This window comes from Oncorhynchus nerka, linkage group LG9a (genome assembly GCF_034236695.1).
Source record: "Oncorhynchus nerka isolate Pitt River linkage group LG9a, Oner_Uvic_2.0, whole genome shotgun sequence".
NCBI classification, from domain to species: Eukaryota; Metazoa; Chordata; class Actinopteri; order Salmoniformes; family Salmonidae; genus Oncorhynchus; species Oncorhynchus nerka.
The window spans coordinates 21,330,775-21,349,090 of record NC_088404.1 but is presented as its reverse complement, the minus strand read 5'-3'; the positions used below and the strand labels follow the sequence as shown (position 1 = coordinate 21,349,090).

At 40.8% G+C, this 18,316-nt stretch overlaps 1 protein-coding gene and 1 long non-coding RNA gene across 3 annotated transcripts in view; one reads left to right on the top strand and one right to left on the bottom strand.

The window, feature by feature from the left end:
• Positions 1-18,316, bottom strand: part of LOC115134036 (uncharacterized) — a 112,443-nt gene that overhangs the window by 39,632 nt on the left and 54,495 nt on the right. The gene's annotated exons all lie outside the window — the stretch shown is intronic.
• The window catches only part of LOC115134033 (polypeptide N-acetylgalactosaminyltransferase 18-like), an 89,554-nt gene continuing 78,945 nt past the window's right edge, over positions 7,708-18,316 (top strand). Inside the window, exon 1 of the mRNA XM_029667571.2 lies at positions 7,708-8,238. Within this exon, the coding sequence (XP_029523431.2) occupies positions 7,998-8,238 (241 nt within the window). The 5' untranslated portion in view covers positions 7,708-7,997. The remainder of the gene's footprint in view (positions 8,239-18,316) is intronic.

Here is an 18,316-nt window from a genome sequence, read left to right as displayed (position 1 = left end):
GTTTTTGGCTTCAGGAAGTAGTGTAGTGATATCCTTTACTTTTGCACCCAGATAGCATAGGGTTCTAATCCCTGCCAAGGAGATATTCCTTACCATTGAGCTTCCAATGATGAGCACCGGTCGGATCCCCCCCACTACCGTTTCTCCGATTAGCGGCAGGAGCCGCAGAAAGCGGCTGGGGAGACTTCAGAGTAGATCCCTATTGCCAACCACCTGGCACCCTAAACACGAGCGCCCATAGTGTAGCCTGTAGTGGAGGTGGTCGTCAGTGTCGAAGCTACAGCATCTGCGTACCCAGTGTCCGTACGCCCTGGGGAAGACTGCGGGGACAGTGAGTTCTTGAGAGTTTAATGTCACGATTTGAGAGTTTAATGTGATGACGCTGCGAGAGAAAAAATGAACCGCTGGGGTACGGGTCTCTTCCTCATCCTGGATCCAATTACACTCCATTCACGCCCGCCAGGGGTTGAGCTGATAGCATCTGACTTTTGGCTAAGTTCAGAAGGCCGTAAGGTGGGGAAATGCTCAAGATCCATAAGTTCCATTAGTCTTTTTGAAAAGAGGCATCAACAAATGCAGTTAAACATGAGGTGTCCTTATTCATAATTAGACACTCATCCAGATGTTTAATTTCCTCTAAAGTAATGATCCTCTTCTTGGCAGCATTTAATTCATGGCATTTGACGCAGGTGAAGTTTTCAAAATCGTCCTTCACTGGGTTGAATCAGGAGAGAACACCCTTCACCCAGTTCAGCCAATTTTCTTCCTAGCCAAATAGGCTACTAAAAGGATCCAGGGACAAATCTCGTGGTCCCAGTATTGTGGCTATTCGCATCGCTGGATTCAAAATAAATGATACAAACTGGATATAAAATACTAGATTTAAAGTGGTAGATATAATTATAAAATCAGAATTAAAAGTATTTACAAAACTTTAGTCAGAAAATCACCACGGCAGTATTGACAGCAATTTGCATCATTAAACCCAACCCAACCTCAATATGTACAGTACCAGTACCTACTCATTCAAGGGTTTTTCTTTATTTTTACTATTTTCTACATTGTAGAATAATAGTGAAGACATCAACTATGGAATTATGTAGTAACCAAAAAAAAGTGTTAAACAAATATATTTATTTGAGATTCTTCAAAGCTTTTGCCTTGATGACAGCTTTGCACACTACACACAGTAACCCACAATATCCAAGTAAAACATTTTTATAACTCAAATGTATTCAAATAAACAGTAAAATACCCTATTTGGATAAGTGAACACCCAGAGTTAACACTTGGTGGAACCATCTTTTGCTTGAATTACAGCCATGAGTCTATTTGAATATCTCTACTAACTTTGCACACAGACTGTGCAATATTGTCCCATTCTTCCTTGCAGAATTGTTCAAGCTCAGTCAAATTGCATGGTGACCGCTCATGGACTGCACTCTTCAAGTCATTCCACAGATTCTCTATGGGATTTAGGTCGGGGCTCTAACTAGGCCACTCAAGGACAGTCACCTTCTTGTCCTTCAGCCACTGTACGGTTGCTTTGGCGGTGTGCTTTGGGGCATTGTCATGTTGAAACGTGAACCCTCTTCCCATTTTCAACTTCCTGCCAGAGGGCAGCAGGTTCTCAAGAATCTGTCGGTATTTTCCACTGTCCAATTTTCCTTCTATCCGGACAAGTGCTCCAATCCGTGCTGAAGAGAAACTCCCTCACAACAGGATGCTGCCACCGCCGTGCTTTACTGTAGGCATGGTGTTCTTTGGGTGGAAAAGATGTATTGGGTTTTCGCTAGACATGTCATTTTGCGTTCAGGCCAAAAAGTTAATCTGACCATAGCACCTTTTGCCACTTGGCCTCGGAATCTACAATGTGCTTTTTGGCAAAGCTCAAACGAGACTTGAAGTGGCTGTGGAGTTTTTTTCTTTCTTTCTTGCCATCCTCCTATAGAGGCCAGATTTGTGGAGTGCTTGTGATATTGTGGTCACATGCACACTGACCAGTCTTTGCCATAAAGGCCTGACGCTCCTTCAAAGTCTCCATTGGCGTCTTGGTAGCCTCTCTGATCAGTCTCCTCCTTGCCCGGTCATCCAGTTTGGAGGGGCGGCCTGATTTATGCAGGGTCTGGGTGGTGCCATACGCCTTCCACTTTTTAATATTGGTCTTAACTGTGCTCCCAGGGATAGACGAAGCCTTTGAAATATTATTATATCCATCCCGACTTGTGCCTTTCCACAACTTTCTCATAGATTGTTTGAAAGTGCCTTTCCGCCCACAGTGGATTCTTTGCTTTGGAGTCTAACTGCTTTTATTCTGAACTAATCAAAGTCACTACAACTGATCACAGATGGAAGCCAATTAGCTTCATTTGTAATATGGAAGGTGGTTGGTTATACCTCCACGTTTTCAATTGCAATTCTAAGGGGGGGTTAACTTATCCAAATACGGTATTTTACTGTTTTACTTGTAATACATTTTCAGAGTTTGAGTCCCCCCACACACACACACACTTGGATAGTGTGGGTTACTGTGTGTAAATAAAGCCAGATTGTATCTGTTTTCATTTCAGGCTGTAAGGCAACAAAAGGATGTGGATGTGTAACGTATATTCAGTGCCTTTGGGAGGTATTCAGACCCCTTGACTTTTTCCACATTTTGTTACCTTACACCCTTATTCTAAAATGGATTAAAAATGTTTTTTTCTCAGCAATCTACACACAATACCCCATAATGACAAAGCGAAAACAGGTTTTTATATATTTTTGCAAATATATGAAAAGTAAACAGAAATACCTAATTTGCATACTGTAAGTATTCAGCCCCTTTGCTATGAGACTCGAAATTGAGCTCAAGTACAGAGAGATCCTTGATGAAAACCTGCTCCAGAGTGCTGAGGACCTCAGACTGGGACAAAGGTTCGCCTTACAACAGGACAATGACCCTAAGCTCACAGCCATACCAAGACAACACAGTGGTAGCTTTGGGACAAGTCTCTGAATATCCTTGAGTGGCCCAGCCAAAGCCTGGACTTGAACCCGATCGAACATCTCTAGAGAGACCTGAAAATAGCTGTGCAGCAATGCTCCCCATCCAACCTGACAGAGCTTGAGAGGATCAGCATAGAAGAATGGGAGAAACTCCCCAAATACAGGTGTGCCAAGTAGAGGTTGACCGAATTTTTTTTATTTTAATTATTATTATTATTATTTTTTTTAAATTGAATTTTATTTTTATTTTTTTTTAAATTTTTAAAACATTTTTTTATAATTACAATTATGACAATTATAACAATACTGAATGAACAATAAACACTTATTTGAACTTAATATAATACATCAAATCTATTTAGCCTCATAAATAATGAAACATGTTCAATTTGGTTTAAATAATGCAAAAAGAAAGTGTTGGAGAAGAAAGTAAAAGTGCAATATGTGCCATGTAAAAAAAGCTAACGTTTTAGTTCCTTGCTCAGAACACGGGAACCTATGAAAGATGGTGGTTCCTTTTAACATGAGACTTCAATATTCCATGGTAAGAGGTAGTTAATATAGTATTTATAGGACTATTTCTCTCTCTACCATTTGTATTCCATATACCTTTTGACTATTGGATGTTATTATAGGCACTTTAGTATTGCCAGTGTAATAGTATAGCTTCCGTCCCTCTCCTCGCTCCTACCTGGGCTCGAACGAGGAACACATCGACAACAGCCACCCTCGAAGCAGCATTACCCATGCAGAGCAAGGGGAACAACCACGCCAAGTCTCAGAGCGAGTGACGTTTGAAACGCTATTAGCGCTCACCCCGCTAACTAGCTAGCCATTTCACATCGGTCACACCAGCCTAATCTCGGGAGTTGATAGGCTTGAAGTCATAAACAGCTGCTGGCAAACGCACGAACGCAGTGCTGTTTGAATTAATGCTTACGAGCCTGCTGGTGCCTACCATCGCTCAGTGAGACTGCTCTATCAAATCATAGACTTAATTATAACATAACACACAGAAATACGAGCCTTTGGTCATTCATATGGTATAATCCGGAAACTATCATTTAGAAAACAAAATGTTTATTATCGCATATACCCTGACTCTGCGTGCAATGAACGCAAGAGAAGTGACACAATTTCACCTGGTTAATATTGCCTGCTAACCTGGATTTCTTTTAGCTAAATATGCAGGTTTAAAAATATATAATTCTGTGTATTGATTTTAAGAAAGGCATTGATGTTTATGGTTAGGTACACGTTGGAGAAACTACGGTCCTTTTTTGCGAATGTGCACCGCATCGATTATATGCAACGCAGGACACGCTAGATAACTACACATGGTTGATGATATTACTAGTTTAACTAGTGATTATGATTGATTGTTTTTATAAGATAAGTTTAATGCTAGCTAGCAACTTACCTTGGCTTCTTACTGCATTCGCGTAACAGGTAGGCTCCTCGTTGAGTGCAATGAGAGGCAGGTGGTTAGAGCATTGGACTAGTTAAGTGTAAGGTTGCAAGATTGAATCCCTGAGCTGACAAGGTAAAAATCTGTCATTCTGCCCCTGAACAAGGCAGTTAACCCACCGTTTTTAGGCAGTCATTGTAAATAAGAACATGTTCTTAACTGATTTGCCTAGTTAAATAAAGGTGCAAAAAAATATATATATTAAATAAAAAATTGTCCAAATCGGTGTCCGAAAATATCGATTTCTGATTGTTATGAAAACTTGAAATTGCCCAAATTAATTGACCATTCCGATTTAATCGGTCGACCTCTAATAGTGGTGGTAGGCTATTCTGTATAGTGGTGGTGTCACGCCCTGATCTCTTTCACCTGTCCTTGTGCTTGTCTCGACCCCCTCCAGGTGTCACTTATTTTCCCCAGTGTATTTATCCCTGTGTTTCCTGTCTCTCTATGCCAGTTCGTCTTGTTTGTCAAGTCAACCAGTGTTTGTCTCAGCTCCTGCTTTTCCCAGTCTCTCTTTTGCTGCCCTCCTGGTTTTGACCCTTGCCTGTCCTGACTCTGAGCCTGCCTGCCTGACCACTCTGCCTGCCCCTGACCTCGAGCCTGCCTATCATCTTGTACTGTTTGGACTCTGACCTGATTTATGAACGCTCGCCTGTACCCGACCTGCCTTTTCCTACCACTTTTATTATAATAAATATTGGAGCTCAACCATCTGCCTCCTGTGTCTGCATTTGAGTCTCACCTTGTGCCCTTATAGGTGGTAGTAGCAACACCTCACGGCACAACACCTCTCCCCCATGTGGCCTACGTGTGTGTGTGTGTGTGTGTAACTGATAGATGCACACACACACTACATGTTAATGTTTTTAAAAGTATGTCCACTACTGTTCAAAAGTTTGGGGTCACAGAAATGTCCTTGTTTTTGAAAGAAAAGCAACATTTTTGGTCCATTAAAATGACATCAAATTGATCAGAAATACAGTGTAGACATTGTTAATGTTGTAAATGACTATTGTAGCTGGAAACGGCTGATTTTTAATGGAATATCTACATAGGCGTACAGAGGCCCATTATCAGCAACCATCACTCATGTGTTCCAATGGCACATTGTGTTAGCTAATCCAAGTTTATAATTTTAAAGGCTAATTGTTCATTAGAAATCCCTTTTGCAATTGTGTTAGCATGGCTGAAAACTGATTAAAAGAAGCAATAAAACTGGCCTTCTTTAGACTAGTTGAGTATCTGGGGCATCAGCATTTATATGTTCGATTACAAGCTCAAAATGGCCAGAAACAGAACTTTCTTCTGAAACTCGTCAGTCTATTTTTGTTCTGAGAAATAAAGGCTACTCCATGCGAGAAATTGCCAAGAAACTGAAGATCTCGTACAACGCTGTGTATTACTCTGTAACGATGTGCGCTGAGAGTCTGGAAGCAAGTTCAGGGAGTGAGTGCTTTAATAAATTAATGCAACATAATACAAAACAAGAACCACGAACACACAGACCAGAAACAATAATGCCTGGGGAAGGAACCAAAGGGAGTTAAAGGTAATCAGGGAAGTGATGGAGACCAGGTGAGTCTGATGACGCGCAGGTGCACGTAATGATGGTAACAGGTGTGCGCCATAATGAGAAGCCTGGTGACCTAGAGGCCAGAGAGGGATCACATGTGACATACTCCTTTCACAGAACAGCACAAACTGGCGCTAACCAGAATAGAAAGGAGTGGGAGGCCCCGGTGTACAACTGAGCAAGGGGACAAGTACATTAGTGTCTAGTTTGAGAAAGAGACACCACACAAGTCCTCAACTGGCAGCTTCATTAAATACTACTCAACGTCAACAGTGAAAATGTGACTCCGGCACGCTGGCCTTCTAGGCAGAGTTGCAAAGAAAAAGCCATATCTCAGACTGGCCAATAAAAAGAAAAGATTAAGATGGGAAAAAGAACACAGACACTGGACAGAGGAACTCTGCCTAGAAGGCCAGCATCCCGGTGTCGCCTCTTCACTGTTGACGTTGAGACTGGTGTTTTGCGGGTACTATTTAATGAAGCTGCCAGTTGAGGACTTGTGAGGTGTCTTTCTCAAACTAGAAACTCTAATGTACTTGTCCTCTTGCTCAGTTGTGCACCGGTGCCTCCCACTCCTCTTTCTATTCTGGTTAGAGGCAGTTTGCACTGTTCTGTGAAGGTAGTACACAGATCTTCAGTTTCTTGGCAATTTCTCACATGGAATAGCTTTCATTTCTCACAAGAATAGGACTGACGAGTTTCATTAAAGTACTTTTTCTGGACATTTTGAGCCTGTAATCGAACACACAAATGCTGATGCTGCAGATACTCAACTAGTCTAAAGAAGGCCATTTTAATTGCTTCTTTAATCAGGACAACAGTTTTCAGCTGTACTAACAGTTGCAAAGGGGTTTTCTAATGATCAATTAGCCTTTTAAAATGATACACTTGGATTAGCTAACACAACATGCCATTGGAACACAGGAGTGATGGTTGCTGATAATGGGCCTCTGTATGCCTATGTAGATATTCCATAACAAACCTGCCGTTTCCAGCTACAATACTCATTTACCATATTAACAATGTCTACACTGTATTTCTGATCAATTTGATCTCATTTTAATGGACCATTTTTTAAAATTTTCTTTCAAAAACAAGGACATTTCTATGTGACCCCAAACTTTTGAACAGTAGTGTAAATTGTAAAGAATTTTGTCCATAATGTATTTTTCGTTGTGTCGAACCCCAGTAAGACTAGCTGTCGCCATTGTTGTCGGCTAATGGGGATCCTAATTAATCAAATAAAAAATTGTGACAGTCTTAATACTCTGAAGGTCTATAGTATACAGTATGCTTACTGGATGTGAAGGGGGGACGGATGTTAGATTACTAATTACTTGGGTACCAATAAAGTCTTTAAAAGGAAGCCTCGTGTGGCCTCAAAGTAATACATCATAATGTCCCATCTTATTGATGAGGATAAAGACAAGAACCTTTACAAAAATCGCAATCAATTATTGATGAAATTGTATTGAGACATTATCTTTACCCACACACCAGACAGACGCACACACACACACACACACACACACCTGTTCCACACTTCAATGGAATTCCAACGGGTCGATGTGCTTGACTCGGGTGATCTATAAAGCTCACGGCACCTTCCCTATTTGAAGGACGAGAGAATTGTGGAGAACACGCGTCCCACGCTCCAATTGGATTGTGTAATGATCGGATATGCAGTGTACATTTCCAGAGGATTTCATTGGCCGCCTGCGCTGTGCCTCAGAGTAATTTGTTGCAGCGGCTTTCAGGTGGTGCCCAGTATATGCAGTACTGAACATTGCATCTACTAATTTACGTTTCTGTGTTAGCGTTGCTGTCAGTCTCAGCAGCTGGAAGGCTTTAGCCCTTTGCTGCAATGTTATAATCCTGCACTGAAGCTACCGTTTTGTCATTGAGTTTTGTAAGCATTTTCTATTGTGGTTGTATGCGCACTGGACCGTATGGAGGGATGTCGCGATGATGGTCTGCTCTAGGAGAACCAAAACTTTGGTGTCGACATGCGTTATTTTGAGTGGCATGACCAATATTGTCTGTCTTCTCTACGTCGGCTGGATCACTAATTATGTGGCCAATGTGAACACCAAAGTCCCAGAGCCCGAACTGGAGAGGAAGTTTGAAGATGACAACAAGGGAGAAACTCTGAAGATTATAGAGCGACTGGATCGACTGGAAAATGTGGTCAACCAACATATCCAAGGTTAGCCTATTCATAGACACGAACTTCATTTAGTGCATATGGACGATAGTATATTTTGTCAGGGGAGTTTTGTTAAAATCTCCGACGCTTGTTCTAGACTAAATGTTAACATGCATCGCTTGCGGTAAGGTTTTGGAAACACAAGGAACGTATATTTCATATCAGCGATAAATCATTTCCAAAAAACAAAGGTTAAATTATAACACACAGGGCCATAACCAGGGTTTGAGTTTTAGTGAGGTCCAAAGGGGTGTGGGTACTACTACTAATAATAATATATATATTTTTAGTTGAAGCTCATTTACTGCAATTCTATAAAATATATATATTTAATGTTATTTGGACAAGAGCAAAAACAAGAAAAAATTACCCTAGCCATCATCACCTTGGCTGATGTAGGTTCATTCACCTCAGTCGTTCTACAAACACAGGACTAAATTGTCATATTTGAGTAAAAGTCACCCAGGAAAAAAAGTGTTTGAGAAAAAAACGAACTATTTGGTGTTAAATATACTTATGTATCAAAAGTAAAAATGTAATTTCTACTTCCATATATTAAGCAAACCAGACAGCATAATTGTTTTACTTATGTTTGGATAGCCAGGAACACACTCCGGCATCATTTACAAACTAAGCATTTGTGTTTAGTGAGTCTGCCAGGGATGTTCTCTTGATACGTGGTGAATTGGACCATTTTTCTGTCCTACGAAACATTCAAAATTAAATGAGTACTTTTGGGTGTCAGGGAAAATGTACGGAGTGAATAGTAGATGATTTCCTTTAGGAATGTAAGTGAAGTAAAAGTTGTCAACAAAATATAAATAGTGAAGTACAGATACCACCCCCCCAAAAAATACTTAAGTAGTACTTTAACGTTTTTTTTACTTAAGTTCTCTACCCCACTGGTTATAACACTGAAAGGGGGGAAATCTGAGAAATTATTCACATTTACACGTAGCATTGGTGATTTTTAGAACTGTATTGATTGCATTTTAATGTAGGCTTATAGGGAATATAGGCCATGTGGAGATGTTCATATTGAAACATGGCTGCTTTTTTAAAGTTCCTAGCTTGTTTGATAAGATTAGTACATATTTTCTCAGGGGATCCCACATGGTACACCGACTCCAAGTTTAGGAACCACTGTACTAACCTCTCTCTGTGCTTGCTTCCTCTCTCTGTTTACTCTGCTTCCTCTCTCTGTTTACTCTGCTTCCTCTCTCTGTTTACTCTGCTTCCTCTCTCTGTTTACTCTGCTTCCTCTCTCTGTTTACTCTGCTTCCTCCCTCTGTTTACTCTGCTTCCTCCTGCATGCATTGCAGCCTGCCTCAGCCTCACCACTGAGCGCTACATTACTGTCTCTCAGTAGCCTACTCTCTGTAAAGCAAAGTTATTATGAGAACTTGCTAGGCAATATTTTATTTGTTTTAATTTTTACCCCCTTTTTCTCCCCAATTTCATGACTACGATCTTGTCTCATTGCTGCACCTCCCCAACGGGCACGGGAGAGGTGACGGTCGAGTCATGCGTCCTCTGAAACATGACCCATAAAGCCCCACTTCTTAACCTGGAAGCCAGACAGCTGCACCAATGTCCGTTCAACTGACGACCGAAATCAGCCTACAGGCGCCTGGCTCCCCACAAGGAGTCACTAGAGCGTGATGAGCCAAGTAAAGCCCCCCCCTGGCCAAACCCTCCCCTAACCTGGACAGTTGTAAGGTGTTTCCCCCAACACATGCATGCGGCTGGCTTCCAGGTTAAGCGGGCAGTGTGTTAAGAAGCAGTGCGGCTTGGCAGGGTCGTGTTTTGTGCTACTGATAGTGTGCGAAGTAATGTGTGCACATGAATAAACGTAAGTCATTTGTCAGCTCCACATGGGGCAGCTTGACAAATTTCTCAAATGACAGAGGCACCTGAAAAGGAGGAATGTTTACAACCTGTACAACTTATCGCATGCATTTGTACTGTAAGGATGGCATGCATCTGATGGATGAGGGCAACAACGTCTTTCTTGAGAGTTTGAGAGCTGGTCTCTCTACCTTTCGCACTAGTACACGTCACACTCCCTGTTTCTTGCCACTTGACAATGCCCAACAAACCCAAAGGCTCTTTTAAGAGTCACCTAATTAATGAAAATAAGCACTCAACTGGTGCGCCTGTGTGTCGGGATAGGGAGGGTGGTGTAAAATAAAAATACGAAATAGAATGGTCGAAATATCCACTTCAGTAGGCGAACCCAGAGCAGTGATGCTAACCGTTACGCTACGACCCCTGTTATAGATACGTCAATTTGACACTACTTAAATGGACAGTCTGGTGATGACAGCATGCGTTCGTTGCAAAAATGTTTTTGTTAATTAACTCAGTACTGGTGGAACGTTTTTATCTTGCTTGGTAAGAAATGTAAAGTCTAAAACAGTTGATGGGTTAAGCGGTTTAATTCATCACATAGCTAACCAAGTTAGCAAGCATGACATTTTCTTTTGACTGCGCACAGGTCTCGCAAGCAATGATCCTTATGTTGTTTTACCTGGATGCTTGTGTGCAATCCGCACCCCTGCTACTTTATTTATACTTGTGGATGAAAAATTCAGGTTTTCGGTAACACATTGAAAAGTAACTTGTGTTCTAATGACAAGAAGAAAATGTAATTGACAGAGGGAGCGAGCGTACTGAATTAATGCATAAGGTAAGGGCTAGAATTTGCGCTGGATCTTCTAACCACGATGTATCTGTTCTGGTGTGCGCGTGTATTATAAATAGGCAACGTGACCGTTTTTCCAAACCTCCCGAAATTTGGTGTATCTAACTGGCTATAATAGCAAACATGGACTAGTGCCATGGTCATTTGCTCAAACATAATAACAAATTCATTGTTTTTTGGGAATTTTCAATTCTCCCTCACTGTCTAGCTTTTATTTAGGTGATTTGTTAGTTCTCAAAGATGATCTTTTTAAATCTGTAGGTCCATTATCTTTTCTACATTATCTGGTTTGAGTCGTTTTAAAGTTTACACTGAACGGTTTTCCATCCTGAAAATGTGTTTAAATTTAGGTGACCTACAATAAAATATAATCAAAACTATTCCATGTAATGTGATTATCAATCTTAACACATTGTGTTAAATTCAAAGTATTTGATATTGTCCTGTCCATGTACAGTTAGAGGAGTTAAGCAATGCTTTAAGCACCATGCTAAAAGAGGATGAATAGTTTTCACTAATACAACGTGATGGACATGTACAAATAGCTAGGAACTAGTGCACTTCACACTGGAGGTCAGGGTGCTGAGTGACTCAAATGCTGGTGGTGAGCTGATGAGTAAATTTAGCACTTCGAGCATTTGGCAAGAACTCCCATTGATGCACCCCTGTAGCTGGTGCCATGTTATATTCTTCTGAATGGGTCTGTTTATGTTGTCAATGATATCTGTTAGCAGGGAGCTGAGGAGATCACTTGACAAACTGTGGGACCTTAAAAGACCTTTAATCCCCAAAATGTGTAGGTCTATGTCCAATTTTGCCCTTTATGATAAAGCGAGAGATGCCATGGAGTTTCACATCTTTGCAGTAGACTATAGGGTGTGTTGGCTCTCGTGTGTGTGAGTGCCTGTTCATCAAACATTCAGTACATGACTGCAGTTGTGGTTTATGTGTACAGTAGAAGAAATGTCAGGTCTTGCATTAGAAGGTTAAGAATGTTTCCTATTAGATACCACCCAACCCTGTTCCCAAGGCAAGCTGACAGGGAACGTTGAGGCCCGCGCCAAATGATTAAAATGCAGAAGGGTCCTCTCAGCTTCTGGATTGGCCCTCACTAGACCTATAACGCTCATCTTTTAATTAAAGATAAGAGGGACTGCCACTGCAGTTGATCCAGAACCTCCCCCTTGGGAGGTTCATAATGGATTCACCCTCCATAGGAGACAGTCAGTAGCATTTTAGAGTTATGACCCACTCCACACCCACCTCCTCCAGAGTAGGGGGGAGGATTCCTCGTGCATAAAGTATGCATGTCTCACTCTTACCTAAGCAATGTGTCACCAAGTTTGTAAAAAAAAAATAGTGTGTAAAAAAAAAAACCCCATCAACAATAACCTTCAGTCATTGCATTTTCATCTCTTATCAAAATGAGTAAATACATTTTCTCATTAATTGTATTTTTCAAATTATCATTCTCAACTTTTGTATATTGTCCCATAAAATAATCTGTACTCTTAATGGTTTGTTTCCCCACGACCCCACTAGCAGTCACAACCTCAACTTTGAATACCACTGCTGTGGAACATACATCAGAGCAGACTGCATATTTTTTTCATACGTGCTGTATCTAAGAACTATTTGTTTTTTTACCAGTGTAATAGTGCAAAGTAAAACATTTTGGTGCTATATATACAATTTTGGGGATACAGTTAATGTGACAGCTTTCATAAAGTAATCATAAACTTAACAAAGTAATCTTTGCGTAAGGCGAAAGCACACTTTTTATGAAACCAGACCACACAGATCAGGGCATCTACATTTCGCTTGGTCCCTTCCTCCAGTTTGCAAGATCAGTGTCAGTGCCTTCTGCCTGAGAGGGGCTTATTTCCTCAGAATCCATTAAAAGCAGGGAGTCCGGTTTTCACGCTTGTCTGAAATGTCTGATTACATTGTCATCTGAGAAGAATGACACTGTGCGGCAGCCTGCTCCGAGTTTGTATCCTGTGACGAGGCAGTGCTTTACTTTATTTTATTCATTTTTAAATATTTAGCGAGGCAAGTCAGTTAAGAACAAATTCTTATTTACAATGACGGCCTACCTCGACCAAACCCTCCCCTAACCAATTGTGCTAATTGTTTGCCGCCCTATGGGACTCCCGATCATGTCCGGTTGTGATACAGCCAGGGATTGAACCAGGGTCTGTAGTGAAGTGACACCTCTAACACTGAGATGCAGTGCCTTAGACCGCTGCACCACTCGGGCTTGAAGCGGATGAGGACATTTCAATTACCAGCACATCCTCCCTTATTGAGTCTGACATAATCTGATCTTAGTTCAATTCACTCTGTTGGTCCAGATTTAGCAGAGGTCGCCCTGGAAACGCTCTGGCCATAGTTACCACACTGATGACTCGCTCTTGCAGCACACATTATTCCCCAGGTTTCAAGTGCCACTTGCAAACATTCCATTCAATTGCTACCGCAATATGCCCAGAATGAACTATCTAGAATATGACTGTCTCTCACCAACATTTTAGTTGCCCATGGATTCATTACAACAGTAGTGAGAGCTTCAAAATGAAATGGGAGATTGAGTATTATAAACTGTAGGTAAAAGTGACTGAGGAAAAAGGGGGGAGCAACAGGAAAGCAGCTGATCGTTTGTTGTCTTCATGGAGAATAATGCTGCATCGAACAGAAATGACGTATTCTTTTTCATTCCATTTCCTCACTCCTACTCCTAGAAGGGATCAGCATGGTGTTGGAATACTATGACAATCTTATCAGGGATTTTTACATTCACCACTTTCAAGTGCGCTGCAGTGCCAGTAATTTATTTTGGGTCAGCTCATTATGTCTCTTTTGCTTGACTTGTGTAATTTTAATGTGCCCGAGGAAGATCTTTGCTACTTTGCCTTGTTTTTCAATGCATTTGTATGCTTGCTTTAAGATGACACACAACACCCTTTCACATCATTTCATTCTCCTGGAGCCTTTTATTGGAAACTGAAAAGAAGTCATAATCACAAAGGAGATGGAATCTGTAGAAAGGGAATGCTGTGGTACTTGAAATAGAAGGCCTATGTTTTGAAAGACAATGTCATTTTCTTCAATCAGTGGTTTTAAAAGGTCTTGATTTGGCTGTACAGAGAGCATTTTTCAAAAGAAAATAAGTACCATCTTTATATCAGTGCTGTGAAATAATTTGGTATTATTTATCGACCCTGCCAAAGTTCTATCAAAACCCTTTTCCAGCCACCACAGTCATGGACTGTTCTCTCTGCTACCACACGACGAGCGGTACCAAAGCGCCAAGTCTAGGTCCAAGAGGCTTCTAAAAAGGTCCTACCCCCAAGCCATGAGACTCCTGAGCATCTAATCAAATGGCTACCTAGACTATTTGCATTGCCCCCCTCCCCCTACGCTGCTGCTACTCTCTGTTTATCATCTATGCATAGTCACTTTAATAACTCTACCTACGTATACATTTTACCTCGACTAACCGCTGCCCCCGCACATTGACTCTGTACCGGTACCCCTGTATGTAGCCTCGCTACTGTTAGTTTACTGCTGCTCTTGAATTGTTTATTTTATTTCTTATTTTTGTAGGTATTTTTCTTAACTGCATTGTTGGTTAAGGGCTTGTAAGTAAGAATTTCACTAAGGTCTACACTTGTTGTATTCGGTACATGTGACAAAAAATATTATTTGGTACTTTTAATGATATGACCCATTTTTATACATGTACATAGAAATCCTTTAGGATTGCACATTCAGCAAGTCACAAGCAGAGGATGCTCCTTTTGATTCCATTTTCCCTTTCACTGTGTTGGTGGTGCTCATAAAATGCATCATACCTTCAGAATTAGCAGATAGCCCATTTGATATCCATGTAGAGTTTATTGCATACTTATTCCATATTGTATAGCATACTAAGGAGTATAATGATATCAAGTTGTTTTCTGTATCATTTACGTTTCACAGATCATAGGTAGATCACAAAAGCTATGTATAGGTCGTGATTTTCTCAAATAGTTTTGAAATATTTTTTTTACATTTGTATCAAACATTGTTCCTCCCTTTTTTAAAGTTTCGATGTGAGAATTGCCAGAACATTCTGACATACCAGAAGGAGCAGAACATATTTTTGGTGTGGTATTGCCCATGAATAGATAGATCTGTATTTCCTATTCAGCTGGGATTTAGATTACCTCATTCCCAGCTGTTAATGAGGAGAGGGGGTTTGTTAGATTGTGAGACCAGATGATACGCTATGTTTTCCACTTGTAGGCAACAGGAAAGACAAAGGAAGAGTGGGATATCAAGGCCGTTCCCTGTTTAATCTCGCTTGATTGGTCTATGAATATATAGATTATGATGCGAGTGCATCCCTCCACATTAAGGTTGATGCTGACCCGACTGAATCCAGTGATTACAAGCAGCTAGGAGAAATGTAAAGTTCAATCTTGTTTCTAGCAACGTTTTTCTCTCATTACAAATATGAAATGCCTTGTGATGGGATTTGAGAAGTAAAGGTTATAAGGGAACTGTTAATTTCCTCCATTGATGTGTACATTAAAATTCCATTCTCCTTTAGAGGTCAGTGATCAAATTAGGCTCTCACAGCTGGATATACTGCTGAATATGCACAATCAAAAGATCATAAAACACGTGTCATTTTTGACTAGATGGATTTCACAGTAGATTATGTTGGGGTAATCTGGCTGTGAGATGCAGATGTGCTCAGCAATGGAGGCTTTGCTATAGATGCCCCCAGCCTGTCAACTGTGAATGTTGCTTGATTTGAAAGAGAACTAGGTCGTGAACCATTTGATTCCATTGAAGCTGTTTTTAGTCGTTAGTGCTAGTAACTCCCCATGGTTTTATTATATTCTAACCGTGAATGGCAAATAAACCAGGAGGAGGTTTTTAATGGGTGTTATGCTTCTGCTCTAAACTCTCACATGCTCTGTAGCTGAAGCTAAGGCTTTTCTCTTTGCAGTGTACTGGATAAATCTGCCTGTCCACCCATCTATGCTGCAGTGCACTGATGATTGACATTAATCCCCATAGTTAAAAAATACATTTTAAAAGTAACTTGATGTTTCACAGCCAGAGACAGTAGGTGATTGTTTTGTCCAAATATATGGAGCGTTTTCTGAGAAGTCATTCTGTAAATCGTGAAGAATCCAAGTTCCCAGCTCAACAGACTATGTTAATAGAAGTCTCTCTCGCTGCTAAATGAAATAGTTTCTAATTTTCCATTGGCAATTAAGTATTTTTCTATGCCCACAAACTACCCAGGACCACCAGAGGAATGATTTGCGTAGGCAGCATATAAAATACAAAGCACAATTCTATAAATTAGAATCTCTGACCTACAGTGGGGCAAACAAGTATTTAGTCAGCCACCAATTGTGCACGTTCTCCCACTTAAAAAGATGAGAGGCCTGTAATTTTCATCATAGGTACACTTCAACTATGACAGACAAAATGAGGGAAAAAAATCCAGAAAATCATATTGTAGGATTTTTAAATGAATTTATTTGCAAATTATGGTGGAAAATAAGTATTTGGACAATAACAAAAGTCTCTCAATACTTTGTTATATACCCTTTGTTGGCAATGACAGAGGTCAAACGTTTTCTGTAAGTCTTCACAAGGTTTTCACACACTGTCCAGAGTGTGAATGAGTACCATGGGGACTGGATGGTCAGATTATCTATTGACCCATGGCAGCTCCTTGATGATGGCAACCTTTGCTTGTTCTGAGCCTCTCCTTGGGGGTTGGGCTCCAATGTCCCTGCTGTGGTAGACTGTGCTGTGTGGAATTAGTAGATTATGATGTTAGATCTGCCAAACAAACTGACATTGTGTATAGTTCATGGTTTATTTGAATGGTATTATTGTTTAAGATTTAAATATCCATCTGTTAAGATTTAACTTAATTGATTAGTTAGTTCATTGATCTTAGGTGTTCAATTGTGCCTTCCATTTGACATGAGCAATGTTGTATGGTGCTTTGTACTTCCTGTATGTATGTATGTATGTATGTCCTGTATGTCAGGTCTCTTCTGAGCTCAGACAAACCAGCCTGTGACTGTCAAGCTGTGACAGTAAGCACATTGACAATAGGAGGGGGAGAGGTCTGTTTTGGCTCACTCAGCATCCCACCATAAGTCAAGTTCAGCGTGGTTGAAAAAGAGTAATTTCTGTGTATGAGAAGAAAAATCCACTTATTCTGAGAGAGCCAGATGAATCATCTTAGTCTCATGAACACACCGTCCTGCTCCTCCTGCTGTCATGACTTCTACCACAGATTGTGAGGGTGAAACTGCTATTATATATGGTTCACAGATGAAGCCCAAACAGCACAGGGCTATAATAATTACCATATTCTCTCCTGGATTATAGGATTAACCTTGTAATTAGAAGCAATGGGATGTAACTCCAGATTAATTAGGCAAACAGAGAGAGCCTGTGTGGAGTGCTAGATAAACCAGTGAGAAGTGCGAGAGTTCTCATCTCTAAGACTCATCAGGGATAAGTAGCAGCGTACAGACCGGGATAAAGTCGAGAGGAACAAAGCAAACGACTAAACAAACACGCACACACCCACATGCCTACCTACTCTCGCCCACACCAGTCTTTTCATCAACAGTGAAGAGGTGACGCCGGGATGCTGGCCTTCTAGGCAGAGTTGCAAAGAAAAAGCCATATCTCAGACTGGCCAATAAAAATAAAATATTAAGATGGGCAAAAGAATACACACTGGACAGAGGAACTCTGCCTAGAAGGCCAGAATCCCGGAGTCGCCTCTTCACTGTTGACGTTGAGAATGGTGTTTTGCGGGTACGGTTTAATGAAGCTGCCAGTTGAGGACTTGTGAGGCGTCTGTTTCTCAAACTAGACACTCAAATGTACTTGTCCTCTTGGTCAGTTGTGCACCGGGGCCTCCCACTCCTCTTCTGGTTAGAGCCAGTTTGCACTGTTCTGTGAAGGGAGTAGTACAGTCTTGTACGAGATCTTCAGTTTCTTGGCAATTTCTTGCATGGAATAACTTTAATTTCTCAGAACAAGTATAGACTGACGAGTTTCATTAGAAAGTTCTTTGTCTCTAGCGATTTTGAGCCTGTAACCGAACCCGCAAATACTGATGCTCCAGATACTCAACTAGTCTAAAGAAAGCCAGTTTTATTGCTTTTTTAATCATTTTCAGCTGCGCTAACGTAATTGCAAAAGGGTTTTCTATTAATTAGCTCTTTAAAATGATATACTTGGATTAGCTAACACAACATGCAACATTGGAACACTGGAGTGATGGTTGTTGATAATGGGCCTCTGTATGCCTATGTAGATATTCCATAACAAATCAGC